A 14,927-nucleotide genomic window follows, 5' to 3' on the forward strand; every position below is an offset into this window, starting at 1 on the left:
AGCATGCTGCAGATATAACATCAAAAGGAGCATGCCATACAATAAACATATTAACTATTAAAAGATAAGGAAATCGAAAGAACTGAAAATGTGGATTTGATAATTTTCTTTTGCAGTACTGTCAAGGGGGCAACAAAAAGAAATTACAAGAAGGACAAAGAACACAATACAATTACTAGTTAAATAAAGTTAAAATGCAAGAATATTACAATCATCTGTGGAACTGCAAGATTTTAAAGCACAGACACTCAATCCACAAGTCACAGAACCAAAGAGGTTTATAGCACAAGACCATTCAACCAATTTCACTGAGCTGACTATTGGCTAAATGAATAATTTATAATAATAAAGCGCATTCAACATAATAAAATGCCCAAAGTTGCTGCACTGGAGATCACAAAATAAAATTTGACATTGAAGCAAAAACAAGGTAACCAACAGTTTGTCAAAGCGGTAAGCTTTAAGGATGATCCATAAGGAAGGAAGACATGGCAAAGTTATGGAGAAAATCTTAGAATCTTAGGCAGCTGAAGACACCAAATTGTAGGACAAAGAAAATCCTGAGTGTACAAGAAGTCAGAATAAGAGGAGCACAAAGGTCTTGGAGGATTGTTAGCTAGATGAGGTTACAGTGATAGGGAGTGGCAAGACATTGTAGGGTATTTGAATACAAAGATGAGATCTTTAAAATCACAATATTGCCGGTCCAGGAGCCAATGTAGGTGCTTGTGCACGTGCAGTGATGGATGTATGAGACTTGATGGAAGTTAAGATATGGCCAGAGTTCCAGATGAGTTTAAAGCTAAATCCTAACGCGGTTAAAAGTGAAAGCTAGGAGGCCTGTCATGAGCGAACTGGAAGATTAATGCAAGGGGAGATGTGGTTTCTGCAGCTAATGAACTGAAGTAGAGGCAAGTTTGATGATTATATCAAGGTGGAAGTAAGTGGTCTAAGTGATGGTGTGGATATAGGTCAGGAATATAAATAATTGTGTGGTAGTACAGAGCTTAAAACATTGCTAAAAGGAAACAAAAAGCAATGTTTTTGTCTTGCAATCATCAGAACTAGAACACAAGAAACATTTGAAAACAGGAACACTCCCTCATACAGCGTGACAAGAGGGTGCTGATTGATTGGGCCATCATTGGCATGGAATGCAGCAAAAACAGTGAACTGTCAATCTTAATTCTCAGGTCAAGCAGGCAAATTCTGATTGATCAGGGAGAAACTATGGGGATGCAGCAGAGAATTGGCTGTCTCCTTGAACCTTTTCATTTTAAGCAAAAAAGGTGCAATGCATGTTAAAATTATTTTCATTCTTACAAAGCAGGATTGTGTAAATACATATGTACCTTCTACAATCCTTGGGACGTATGGTCTACAAACCTGGCAGCACACGGGTACTGAAACCTACCACATTACGTCCAAAGATGCAGTTCTCCTGGTAATCAACAAATGTTAGCAACAGCTGGGCCTAGAGATGGGCATTGCCGTGTATTTGAGCTCTCATGGAGTCACCACTCACTGCGTTTTGCTAAAACTCATGAGAGGGCCTATGTCCACTACTTTGGCCCTATGCAGTTGCCAATCTACCTCAGATTAGTCTGGAAGTGGAAGGTAACTCTCAAATTTGAACTTCAGGTGAAACTATGCAGTAAACCCAAGAGATCATCAGCTGCAGCATGATAAATTTGTGCATGCTAGAAACTACAGATATAAATACATACAAAGTAGCAAGAACTGCAGACACTGGAGTCAGAGATAACAGTGTGGAGCTGGAGAAACATAGCAGGACAGGTAGCATCAGAGGAGCAGGAAAGTTCACTTTTCGTGGTGGAACACTTCTTCTTAAGAAATGTCAACTTTCCTGCTCCTCTGATGCTTGCAGTGTTCCTTCAGCTCCAGATGTGTTATCTCTAAACACATACAGCTCTTTTTTTGTTAATTCATTTATGGGTTGTGGGCATCGATGGCTAGGTCAGCAATTATTGCCCATCCCTAATTGCCCAAAGGGCAGTTAAGAGTCAACCTGTGGATCTGGAGTCACATGTAGGCCAGGCCAGGAATGGATGACAGATTTCTTTTCCTAAAGGACATTAGTGGACCAGATGGGTTTTCCAACAATTGACAATTAGACTCTTAATTCCAGATTTTTAAAAATTAAATTCAGATGCCACTATCTGCTGTGGTGGAATTTGAACACATGTCCCCACACCATTAGCTGGGTCTCTGGCTTAACAGTCTAGCGGTAATACCACTAAACCATTGCCTCCTCCTTTATGTAGGCAGAAAAGAATTTCTACATGCATTACACCTTGTCAACAAAAAAGAAAGGTGTCATTGACACAGCCGATCTCCTGCTGCATCCTCATGGCGAGAACCTTACCAATCAGCCTTTACTTGCCTGGTGTGAGAATTAAGATTGATAGGTAACTGTTCTTGCTGTATTTGCATGCCACTGATGACCCAGCCAATCAGCAGCCTCTTCTTGTGTTCTTTAATATGCCGTTCCTTTTTTCAAGTCTGTTCCTTGCATCATAATTCTGATGAGTCAAGACAAAATTCTGCAACTGTTTCCCCTTTTAACAATATGTACAAGTCAGGAGCTTGTCTCAGAGTCAAATCAGCTAATAAGATTGCAAACAGACTGCTTCATTCTCAGGCAGCTGGCAGGAAGAGAGATTAGTCAGAAGCTGGGGAGCTGTGTTTCCAGTGGAATCAGAAGACAATGGTTAGAGTCCTCCCAATACTTATTTGGAGGAGATTTCAGTTCATGCACTACTAGACACCAAACAAGCTTTTCGACATCATAGTAGATTAGGAGAGGTGCAGATGAGGTAGTACTGAGTATCATCAGCATACAAGTGGAACTTGATAATATTACTGAAGGACAATATGCAGATCTAAGCAGGAAAAAGGAAACATATTTTGGCGTACTACAGAGATAGGAGTGCAGGACCAGGAAGAGCTATCAGGCAGGTGATTCTTTGGCAGAATGTTGTGTTACATTTTAAGTATAATAAATAAAACCCCTTTAAATAAAAATAAACAATAAAGCGTATAATGTGGCTTCTTAAACTTTCCACGTGCTACTTATTGAGGCCCAAAGTATAGTATTGTTGTTACAATTATGTTACATTTTAAAAACAAAAGTGGAAAGATGAGGGTGCTGCGTCCACAAACCTTTCACATCTGACTGCTGGAAGTTATCAAATATCTCAATCCGGACTTCAACACAACCCTAACTATCTGCTATACTTCTAACTTTACATCGCTATGTTTTATCAACTTGCCCTTCTATCTCCCCCTTTTTCCAGAAAGCCATCATTAATCTGGGGAAGCCAAAAGATCAACAGCCAAAGGATTGCAGGCCCTTCCCAGTAGAATAATAAACTAAACTCATTAATTACTGTAAAACCTTTGTTAGAGCACACGCTTCCTAGCAAAACAAAACCTTCAGTTCCTTCTATTGCCAAGAGAAACACACCAAATATCCTTTTAAGTATGAAAAATATATAAACTTGGAATCTCTTGGGATAAACATTGCCCAAGTTATTATTCCAAATTGAATATAACATCTCTGAAATTAAAGAGTATTTCTCTGGCTTTCATTCCAATCCTCTTATTGGCTCACAATCAATTCGTCCAGTTCCATTACATTTTCCAAATGGGATTTTTAAGCTTAGATATAGTAGATCACTTTAGATATAGTTAAAGCCTACAATTATTTTACAGAACTAAATGGCAATTATCAAAATCAGAAACTAGAGGAATACCATCCATCCAATACAATAACACCACATTTTAGAGCGTATTTTTACACTGAAACTCTCTAAAGAACAGCAAATACCGGAAAGTTAATTCTAAATTTATAGATAAAAGCTTTAACTCACAAGGAAAATCTTTAAGAATGAGTTACAGCAATGAAAATGATGGTCCTTCATACAAAATAATTATTCCTTGCATATGGTAATTCATCTTGCCAATCATTCTTCATTTGAAGCAACTTACGTTTTATCTCTCCAACCAGCAGCTTTTTTTGCAAATAATTTCCACTTTACTACACCACTCCCATACCATTTCAAACATCAACTCTCCATTTAGGTCCTCACCCCATCACCTTGTAATCACCCCCAGAACTCACTCTGATCAACAGAGTCCTTTGTGGTAAGCAATTCCACAATCTCAGATTTTTTTTTTCTTCCCCTCTGTTGTCTCTGCTTTTTTGGTCTTGTTTTAAGCCCTTATCGTTTTGTCATTATATCAGCATAATGTCTGGTGCTCCAATTTCAATCGCTGATCCTAAAAATGGTGTCAATGTTGTTCTAACTTAGCATAAATTCATTTTATACTTTACAGATTTCAACTGCAGTCTATTACATGCACTGAAATTGTGTGCCCTCACTAAACCTAAGTGTATTTTTCAACTAGCAGGAATAGCAACTTTAAAATGGCTAACAACTATTATAACAATATTGTAGGCTACATGCTAAACTGGACTCTGATTTCCAATCAGAGTATCTTTACACAAGCTGCAGATTACAGGAAACCTTCATTCAACATTGTTTCACTTTAATGTCAGGACATTATTGGGACCTGAAATCTCAGTGGAACATTGAGACCTCCATTCTGATGGCATTACCATACATGATCCAACTGGTGAGATTTGGCACACCTTTCCACACTCTGTGTCTCTACCTGTGCAGCACTGCTCCCTGTACCAGAGAGCCTCCATTCACCAAGCTCCAAGGCACAGGCTGAAGCCACCGACCACTCCCAGATACACTTCATACACTGTCACGTCAGGCTGTACACCAACAACAAACCTCTAGCAACCAGTTCCCCCTACTGAGAGGCTGCAGCACCTGTACACCCCCTCCACTGCTGCAAGGCCTACCCAGGCACAATGGAACCATCCCTCCTGGTTGGCTATGGGGCTCCAACAAATCCAAAGCATATGTTATGTCCAAGCTCAGAGCTCCCTTCACCCTCCTCACTGGCCCCTGCAGAGCTCAATGCTTCTCTTAAAGTTGTTTCATTTAAAGTTGAGACTTTTGGGAAAGCAGTCACAAATTTAAAAAGGATTTCCTGCAATTAGATTGTGCTGTCCAGATTAATTACAGTAGCTTTTGTTACATTTAAATTACAGTTGGTCCATTAAGTTACAACATTAGAAAGCTTTTTTCCTCCCATATAGACCAGTGGAAAGACTCTTCCAAAAAAGATGTGTTGCCTAGGTCAACTGAAAATCCTAAAACTGAGCCTGATGGATTTTTGTTACATGAAGAGGCTAAAATGGTTATCAATTCAAGACATGAAAATGGAGTTTGGTTGTTTACTAACTAAATGGCCTAACCTGTTGCTAAATTTCCACAGTAATTTCTAACTATACAGCTACTAAAAGGTGCTTCCTAGGCGCAGAATCAAGGAAAAACTGGAATTAAACCAAATCAGGAGATGATAGGACGAGTTATCAAATATTTGGCAATATGGATAGTTTTAACACTGTACCTTAAAGGGGATGTGAGGAAAGACAGTTTTAGACAGAAAAATTAGACTTGCGGCTTAGACAGCCAAATCCAAAGGCATCAATTAAGATCAATGAACGAAATCAGAAGATGCACCAAAAGCCAAAGTTGGAAGAACACAATGTTTTCCAAAGGTCATGGAGCTGAACAAAGTGTCAGAAACAGGGACAGCCAGGGTTGTGAAGAAATTTAAACATGAGAATTAGAATGGGAATTTTAAGATTTAATCCAGTTTCATGTTCCAAAAGTTCTTGGCTCTGTTACAGGAATGAGCCCTGGTGAACTGCACATATTTTAAAATGCCCTGCTACTTGAAGCTCAATTGTCCATCTAGCAGTGGAGAAAGCTACATTGCTCCCATACTAAATTCACTAGCTGCTTTGTGAGAACCCACTCTGCATTTTCCCCCGTTAATGCCCATTCCTTTGTGCACCTCCATCCCACACACAGCTGATGTTACACTTTCATGTATTCCCCTGTTTCAAGGCATATTAGTCACAACAAGAATATGCCACACTATTATTGGGTATAAAATTCCAACTTTTGGTCACTTTAAAAGGCAAAGTAAAAAGTCTATGATTTCCAGTTTTGTGCCAAAATGGCCCATTTTCAGCAAAGTTATCAACTTGTACAATCGCATGTCACAATTTAAAGCCAGAAATATTAAAATCAATGATAAGATGGTTTTCAACATCAGCGTTACAGGGCCATGGAAAAACAGAAGGCAAATTTGTATAAGTCCAATGTTTCAAAATTATTTTGATGGCGAAGTCTCACCTTTTTCCTATTCCGGCTGCCTGTTCCTCAAAGAAAATGATCTGTGACAAAGATAAAGCGATGCAGCAATCCTGTAGGAAAGGCAAGTGAAGAAATAGCTAAATCCCATCAGCACTTTTAATCTAAACAGTCATAAGAACAACTTACCTTCAGAATCCCAATTCAGTAAACTTTAACATACTGAATGCCAGACATAAAATTGTTACACACCAAAGATAAATCTGTATATATGAAAGGTAATAAACAATGGCTTTTTTAAAAAAAATGTTGGCTCTAAAGTTGTTATATAACATTTTACAGATGTTTTATCTCACTTTATTCAAGCCTGAGAATGTTACTAAGTAACCTACTTAGCATAACTTTTGCAATTTAGAATTAGAATAAATTCTAAATTTTACAGTTCATTATTAATGCACCTGAAATAATGGAAACACTTCCCACTACATTTTTCCACATCGCTGGCAGCACAGTTTGTTATTCTTAATGTAGTTTATACCATTTACTATAGTTTCTCAGGCTATCAATCCTTTCTACATTCTTCTTTTCAAAGTACTGACATGTGGTCAGCAAGAATGTTATGCCAGAAAGATTATCTAGGTTAATATAGTTCCTCTCACAGGCCAATTGCCTTTCATCTATTCAATGTTGTGGCCACCCATGTGCAACAAGGAGATATTTCTCACTCAAAAGCATTGTGAATTGGTAGAATTCCCCTTCCCTTTAGGTTTGTGGAATATGCTTAAGGCTGGGATAAACAGATTTTTTTGCCTCTCAGGGAATAGAGGGTCAATGGAGAGCAGGAGGGAAAGTGGGCGTTGAGGCTGATCATTGTATTGAAAAACATAAAAGGCTCAAATGCCCAAATTATTTACTCCTACTCCTATTTCTTACTTTCTTAGATTAGCACAGGAAACAGGGGTAGACAGCAGGGCAGCGTGGTTAGCAGAATTTTGCATTTCCTGCCATTTGAGGGTGGGCTTAAATCACAATTCCCTAGTCCACAAAACTTATCCTTGGGCTACTTGTATCCATAGTTATTTTATCCCCACTAGAAAAAAGCTAATGCTTTTTTGAAAGAAACATTTCATGACTGTTTATTCAAAATTAATCATAGTTTCACCATGCTTGATGGCTAATTAAGGGTGGGTGATTTGTTCAGTGAGAAAAGCTCAAATAATGGAAATACAATCTTTTTCTTTATTAATATTCTCTCGACATGTCACATATCTTACGGTTGATTCTTATTGAAGGGGTATTCCTGACCTATTTACCTTGACATGGCAGTATCAAATCTCAAATTGTACAAATTATTAAAGCTAGCATCAGAATGGCAGACGCTGAAGCATACATATATAACAGTGTGGAGCTGGAGGAACACAGCAGGCCAGGCAGCATCAGAGGAGCAGGAAAGCTGATGTTTCGGTTCAGGATCCTTCTTCAGAAATTCAGAAACGTCGGCTTTCCTGCTCCTCTGCTGCTGTCTTGCTTGTTTTCCTCCAGCTCCATACTGTCTAATCTCCGACTCCAACATGTGCAGTTCTTACTATCTCAGCGTACATGTGTGTTTCCTTTGGCACTCTTGCTCCAACATCATCCAGCCAAGTAGAACGGAATCAAATAACAGCTATTTTACCTCTCAAGCCTGGTCACAGTCACCAGAATTGCCCTGTTCCCACATTGTTACCAATCTTTCCATCCCCATTTCCATTTCTCTTCTCCATGCTATCCACACCCCTGGACATCACCTCAAAATACAACATTATGTCAACATTTGTGCAACAAAAATGCAGATGACACCCAGCTCCACCTCACCATCACCTCTTGAAATCACTCCACTGTTTCTGATGTGTTATACTGCTTTCCCTGCAGTTCTCAATGCGCAGCTATTTCGTCAAATTAACTATTGCAAAATCAAAACTACCTTCTTTGTTTCAAGCCACAAATTTTGTTCCTAATTTCATTTCTCTCCCGGGCAAACATCTGATGCTGAAACTGACCATTTACAACCTTGCTATTGTATTTGACTCAGAGGTTAAGTTCCAAGACCACATGCTTCTCTCTCCATCCCTTGTCTCCCTTCATCCGTTGCTGAAACCCTAGTCCAGGTCTCTGTTACATGTGGTAATGCCTTGAATTTCTCCTCAATGGCCTTCTCTTTTTCATCAGCACCTCCCATAAATCAGAGATTATCCAAAACTCTACTGCCCACAGTCCAATGCACACCAAGTACCGTTCACTTATCAACGTTGTGTTCACTGACGTCGACAGGCTCCCAGCCAGGTAATATATTGAATTTAAAAATCTTGCGCCTGTTTTCAAAATTTTTAAATGGCCTCACCCCTACTTGAGTCCTGCAACCTTTCAAAATCTCTTCACTCTTGCAATTTTGAATATCCCTGACCGCAAATGATCCAACATTGGTGGTGATACTTCCTTTTGGCTGAACTCCCCTCACTAAGTGTTTCCCCTCACTCTCCCCTTCTTTGAGAAGTTTCTCAAAAGCAACTTCTTTGACCAAGCATTTGGCCACTTTTTCTCGTACTGCGATTTGCATTCTTGGTGTCAAATATTATCTGCTAATGCTCATTGGAACATTTTACTGTGTTGAAAGGTACTATAAAAATATGAGTTGCTGTCGACGCACAATCTTTGAAAAGTATCAGTAATTTGATAAAATGTTGGAACAAATAACATCAAAATTATTTCCAAGAAACTTACATGCTTTTTATGGTCTCTCCATAGTAGTCTGTGTGTACTAAGAAGAAGTGTCCCTAAGTCAAATTTTGCCTGCAATAGACAAATTACATCTAATGAAATTACATCAACAGATACAGTTTCCACAATGCCAGAAGATCTTCAATGGTACTGTTCATTACAAGTAATAAGTTTTATAAGAGTAAAAGACAAAAAAAGGCAAAGTAAATTGCACTGGCAATATTACTCCAGAACCTGGCAATAAAGGAATGGGATTTACAAGTAGATGGGTTCACAGCGCATGGGAGGCTGCTTCCATGTTTTATATTTTTAAAAGCTCACAGAAGATCTTGAAGAAATGTTTAACTGAACATATATCATCAAAATTGATGACAGTTAAGAGAGAATTCATATTTTTAGTCAATGCTGAGTCCCCTTTTTAAAGGATCCCCCCAAAAAAACGTATTTTGTGATTCTCATTGCTGTCTCTCAAATGATATCATCTATCACTATTCACACATTTTCCTTGTTGTGTTGAGGCATTTAAATCCGAAAAGCACATTTATACAAATACAATAATTGCTTAAAATAAAATCTTTGAAAACTGTTTATTTCAGGCCTGTTGGGAAAACGTAATGAAGCTCTCAAATCTTCATAGAAAGTGGGAATATACCCTTCCAACCTACAATTTCAAAAGGGACCTTCAAAGATAGCATTTGTTCAGAATATGTAGGTTAAACTGAAAGCTTTTGCTTAACTGTTGACAATCAAATATTCAGTTAAAGTCCTGGGCTTTTCAAACTGACTGAGGCCTGAATAAAAAGCGGCAAAAGTAAATCCAACAGATAAATTATACAATTTTATTATGAAATAGGTATTTTTCAAATTAATTTTGTTTACCTTCTCCATTTGGAAATAGAAATTTCAGGTAACAGAAACATAGAATACAGGAGCATGTTAGGCCATGCAGCACTTCAAGCCTGCTCTTACACTCAATATTACAGTGATCATCCAACTCAGTAGTGTACCTGTTTTCTCCCCACATCATTTCATCTATTTAGTCCTAAGAATTACTCCTACAACTTTCTTGAAAGCCTAAAAAGTTTTGGCCTCAACAGTTTTCTATGGCTGAGAATTCCACAGGTTCACCACTCTCTAGGTAAAGAAAATGGTTTACCCAATATCCTGAGACTGTGACTGCTGGTTATGAACTCCCTGATCATCAGGAACATGCTGCCTGCATCTACCCTGTCTAATCCTGGTAGAATTTTATAGGTTTTATTTTTTAAAACCTATATTCTAATCAACTTGTTCAGTGATGTTATTACAAACTCCTGGAACAGATGGGACTTGAACCTAGGTCTCCTGGTTCATAAGAACTAGGAGCAGGAGTAGGCCAGCTGGCCCCTTCAGCCTGCCCCACCATTCAATAAGAACATGGCTGATCTTTTTGAGGCTCAGCTCCATTAACTGGCCCGCTCGCCATAACCCTTAATTCCTTCACTGTTCAAAAAGGTATCTAGCCTTGCCTTAAAAACATTCAGTGAGGTAGGTTCAACTGCTTCACTGTGCAGGGAATTCCATAGATTCACACCCTTTGGGTGAAGAACTTCCTCTTGACCTCAGTCCTACATCTGCTTCCCTTTATCTTGAGGCAATGCCCTCTAGTCCTAGTTTCACCTGCTAGCGCAAACAACCTCCCTGTCTCCACCTCATCTATTCCCTTCATAATCTTATATGTTTCTTGAAGATCTCCCCTCATTCTTCTGAATTCCAATGAGTATAATCCCAGTCTACTCAGTCTCTCCTCATAATCCAACCCTCTCAACTCTGGAATCAAATGAGTGAATCTCCTTTGCACCTCCTCCTGTGCTAGTATATCCCTCCTCAAGTAAGGAGACCAAAACTGCACACAGTACTCCAGTGTGGCCTCACTAGTACCTATAAAGCTGCAGCATAGGCTCCCTGTTTTTAAACTCCATCCCTCTAGCAATGACATTGTCTTTTTAAATACCTGCTGCACCTGCAATCCCACTTTTCGTGCTTCAGGGGTATGGACAGTGCTATTGTGCCACAAGAGCCTTTTTATAAGTTTGAATGAGGTCCATTCTCATTTTTCTAAACGAAATGTAATGAAATAGTAAGTCAAAATATTTATTCATACCTAAGCTGCGAATGCTGTTCCTAGATGCCACCTGGTGGCCAAAGTGTAGAGTATTCTTTCACAGGAATGGCAAAATCTTATTAGAAAGCTTGGGGTGGGCATTACTAGGTCTAGATACAATTAATATTGAAAAAAAAAGGCAGGCTTGACAATACCACTGAATTATGACAGGGGATGTATTTTTAAACTTTCAATAAATGAAAACACTAATTTTAGGACAGAAAATCATGAGGGTAACAAGCGTTTTTAAAATATAATTTTACAAAAAGAACTATTTTTAAGTAGAACAGCTAAGAGAGTGATTCCCATTTTATCTGGCAAGGTGCCATGCACAGGCATATTTTTTCCCCTCAGGATGGGAGAATACATATATCCATGCTAGCTGTCACCAGTGGACATTCCTTTATTCTTCTACATGCTTAACGCACCATATACTGAGATCTAGCAGCAAGCTATATTTTACAACTCTAACAATAAACAGTGATTGGTGAAAGAGAAGACAAACATATGATTCCAAGGCAGAGACTGTTCTTGTAAAAACTACTTTGTTTTGAATCCTTATGTAGGCTACAGTCAGAGGTGCAATGCCTAGGAAGGCATGAAGTACTATTGCTGTAAAGTAACGACCAGGAATAAAGGATCTATCCAACTGTTTCTTTTAAATAACATTACTACTTTGATCATTGATGATGATAAAATATTTTGTCAAAGCTTTTCAACTTGCACATGATAACAATCTGTAAGAATGTCAATTAAAGAGAAATAATTTATACTGCATGAAAGGAGAGTGCTGATTGGTTGACAAGTCCATTTAGTTTCAATTCAGCATCCAATATTAGATGTGATTCTGCAACTGAACTATTACAGACAAGCTTGAGTGTGTAAAGAATTAGGGATTTAGCAATTTTGAAGTTGTCAGTGGGGCTCACGGTATGCTGCACTTGTGTGTACATGAAACCACATATTAATATACTGGGTCCTACTCTTTGCATACAAAATGAACATGTAATGAGCTTGTTTCAACTCAACAAGGTAGGTGGCAACCATTTGCTGACTCGTGTGTCAGGGAAATTTCTCAGGATAAAATTTAATCAAAGCCTAGCAGTTAACTGTCAGTCATCACTATCTGGTGTATTTCTCCATGGCAACACCTCTCCAATCAGAATCTTTTTGCCAACCAACCGTTTCCCTTTCATGTAGCAAAAATGCTGGTTTTCCCAATGAATTGGTATTCTTGTGAATTCTCCCGAAGACAAAATGGAAAGCTTTCATAGAATCCCCTACAGTGCAGAGGGGGGCCATTTGGTCCAACGAGTCCACACCAACCCTCCAAAGAGCATACCACCCAGACCCACCCCTCTATGCTATCTCCATAATGTTACATTTCCCATGGTTAACCCATCTACCCTACACATTGTTGGGCACTGTGGCATGGCCAATCTACATAACCTGCACATCTCTGTACTGTGGGTGGAAACCGGAGCACCTGCAAGAAACCCATGCAGAGTGGAGAGAATTTACAAACTCCACACAGACAGCCGTGCAACGCTGGAATCAAACCTGGGTCCCTCATGCTGTGAAGCAACAGTGCTAACCACCGAGACACTGTCTCATTTATTTTAAGCAATGGTCAATTTCCATACTGCCAAATAACTGCTGTTATTTTGCTTTCTTTACCTTTCTGGGGTAAATTGGCTCCCCTGTCCTGGATATTGAAGTAAGCTAAATTTAAGGTATTTAGTTATGCATCACCTAACTCAAGAAAGATAGTCCTTATCCCAAATTCCAATGTATTTTCCTATTTTCACAAACACATTAAGACCCCTTTAAATACAAAATTATGTGTCCTTCACAAAACACCTTTCTGTCAGAAAATCTAAGTGATTTATTCTAGAGTTCCTGGACTCTTTTTGTTGCAACTAACACACCTAACATCTAAGATCAGTGCAAAGTAATCTTCTAGCTACTGACTTAGATGAGGCAATCCCATTACTGCCTCTAAGGCCAGCATCAGTATTCATCCTTCCCACTAATAGAAAAGCATGGTAACTAGCAATGGTGTTTATTGGTTTCTATCATATTAAAAACTAGATCTAGGGAAAGTGACCACATAAGAATGCACTCTAAAAGATATTCAAAGTGTTGATTCTAGCTCCTGAGGATTGATGGCACAAGTGCTGAACTCCATGGGGAACCGGCCACCAGCACTGGCACATTAGCAATTAGTGAGGGTATAGCATACAAAATGCAACCAGGGTTTGAGCACATCTGTAATGATATTGAGAGAGAAACAGAGAGAGAACGTGCCTAACTTGTGCTGTCACTTTTGGCTTTGCAAAAGGGTGAACCATGGACGAATTGCCTCATCATGCCTAGAGGTCTAACCAAATCTGGCAACTTCAGCCCTATCCTTTCATGGACTGGAGGTCAACAAAAAAACTTCCTAATTGGTGCCAGTGACACCACCACCCATTACATTTCCAGCAAAGATGCTGTAGTGCTGTGCCAATGAGCCCCTTTTCGATGGTAATAAATGCAGATTTAATTGAAAAGAAGATGACACTAAATGTTATGTGAAATGTGTTTTGTTTTTAATGTAAGAATCAGGCCTCCCCTGAAAGTGCGAACATAACAGTGTTAATAGCCTCTCCATCTCATTCCCCACTGTCACAGCTCCAGCTAAGGCTGCAGACACTGAGTTACCAAAGGGCCTGACTCTGCCTGAGACTCGGCTCCAGGCCCTGAACCCAGCTCGGTTCACTTTTACCTTGTCGTCACCATCGTACAAGCGGACTCCGCGCTGCTGTATCACCAGGGTCTCGTTAATCTCCAAGAGTCCGCTCGCCCACACGAACCGATCCATCCCCGGCCCCCGGAACTGGAGCGACCAAACACCGGCTCACTTCCGGCAGCCGCGACACCCCCATCTATTGGACACTCCACCTTACTGCAGCAGCCCCACAGTGCTAGTCACTGGAATCCCAGCACAACCTCCAGAGTTGTGTAATAATACCTTTCAGCTGATTGTTTAGAAAATGTCTACACCACTTACCCTAATTTGTTCCATTTTAAATATAATCTTTTTCTATTTTCCTGAAAACAGAAGGCTGATGGGTGATCCAACAGAGGTCTTTAAAGTGATTAAAGACATTTAAGAGAGCATTGGATGTGCAAGGGTACGGGGGAAAGCAGGAGATTGGCACCAGGCAACGCTTGTTTGAAGAGCCGGCGATGGCACTGATGGGCTGAGTGGCTTCTTTCTGCACTGTAACAATTCTGTTATTCTGTTTTGGTGGAGAGGGCGTATAAAGAATGTTCCATTTGCTGGATGTTGGCCAAGTAGCAATTTTGCTCAGTTTCATGAAGAGTTCCTTCCGTGAGACTTAGTGAGATTTCTCATGCTATTTTCTGAAACACACCTTAATACATACAAACAATATTCTAACGACACCCAGTTCATATCTTCCCTCTACCATCATACTCACCACTGTTGGGACATGCTGAGATTCCCAATACTGGGAATTGGGGAAATTGGGGAAACCAAGCGGAGGCTTGGGGACCGCTTTGCAGAACACCTCCACTCGGTTCGCAATAAACAACTGCACGTCCCAGTCGCAAACCATTTCCACGCCCCCTCCCATTCTTTAGATGACATGTCCATCATGGGCCTCCTGCAGTACCACAATGATGCCACCTGAAGGTTGCAGGAACAGCAACTCATATTCCGCCTGGGAACCCTGCAGCCTAATGATATCAATGTGGAC

At 39.7% G+C, this 14,927-nt stretch overlaps 1 protein-coding gene across 2 annotated transcripts in view; it reads right to left on the reverse strand.

The window, feature by feature from the left end:
- vps36 (vacuolar protein sorting 36 homolog) overlaps window positions 1–14,074 on the reverse strand; it is a 45,389-nt gene extending 31,315 nt beyond the window's left edge. For both annotated transcript variants that reach the window (XM_048532850.2, XM_048532851.2), the window contains exons 1-3: window positions 13,931–14,074; window positions 9,024–9,092; window positions 6,306–6,376 (exon numbers count right to left, since the gene is read on the reverse strand). In XM_048532850.2, coding sequence (XP_048388807.1) covers window positions 6,306–6,376; window positions 9,024–9,092; window positions 13,931–14,026 — 236 coding nt within the window. In that variant the 5' untranslated portion in view covers window positions 14,027–14,074. The remainder of the gene's footprint in view (window positions 1–6,305; window positions 6,377–9,023; window positions 9,093–13,930) is intronic.
- Window positions 14,075–14,927: the final 853 nt, after the last annotated feature.

The sequence above is a fragment of the Stegostoma tigrinum genome, chromosome 6 (genome assembly GCF_030684315.1).
Source record: "Stegostoma tigrinum isolate sSteTig4 chromosome 6, sSteTig4.hap1, whole genome shotgun sequence".
NCBI lineage: Eukaryota > Metazoa > Chordata > Chondrichthyes > Orectolobiformes > Stegostomatidae > Stegostoma > Stegostoma tigrinum.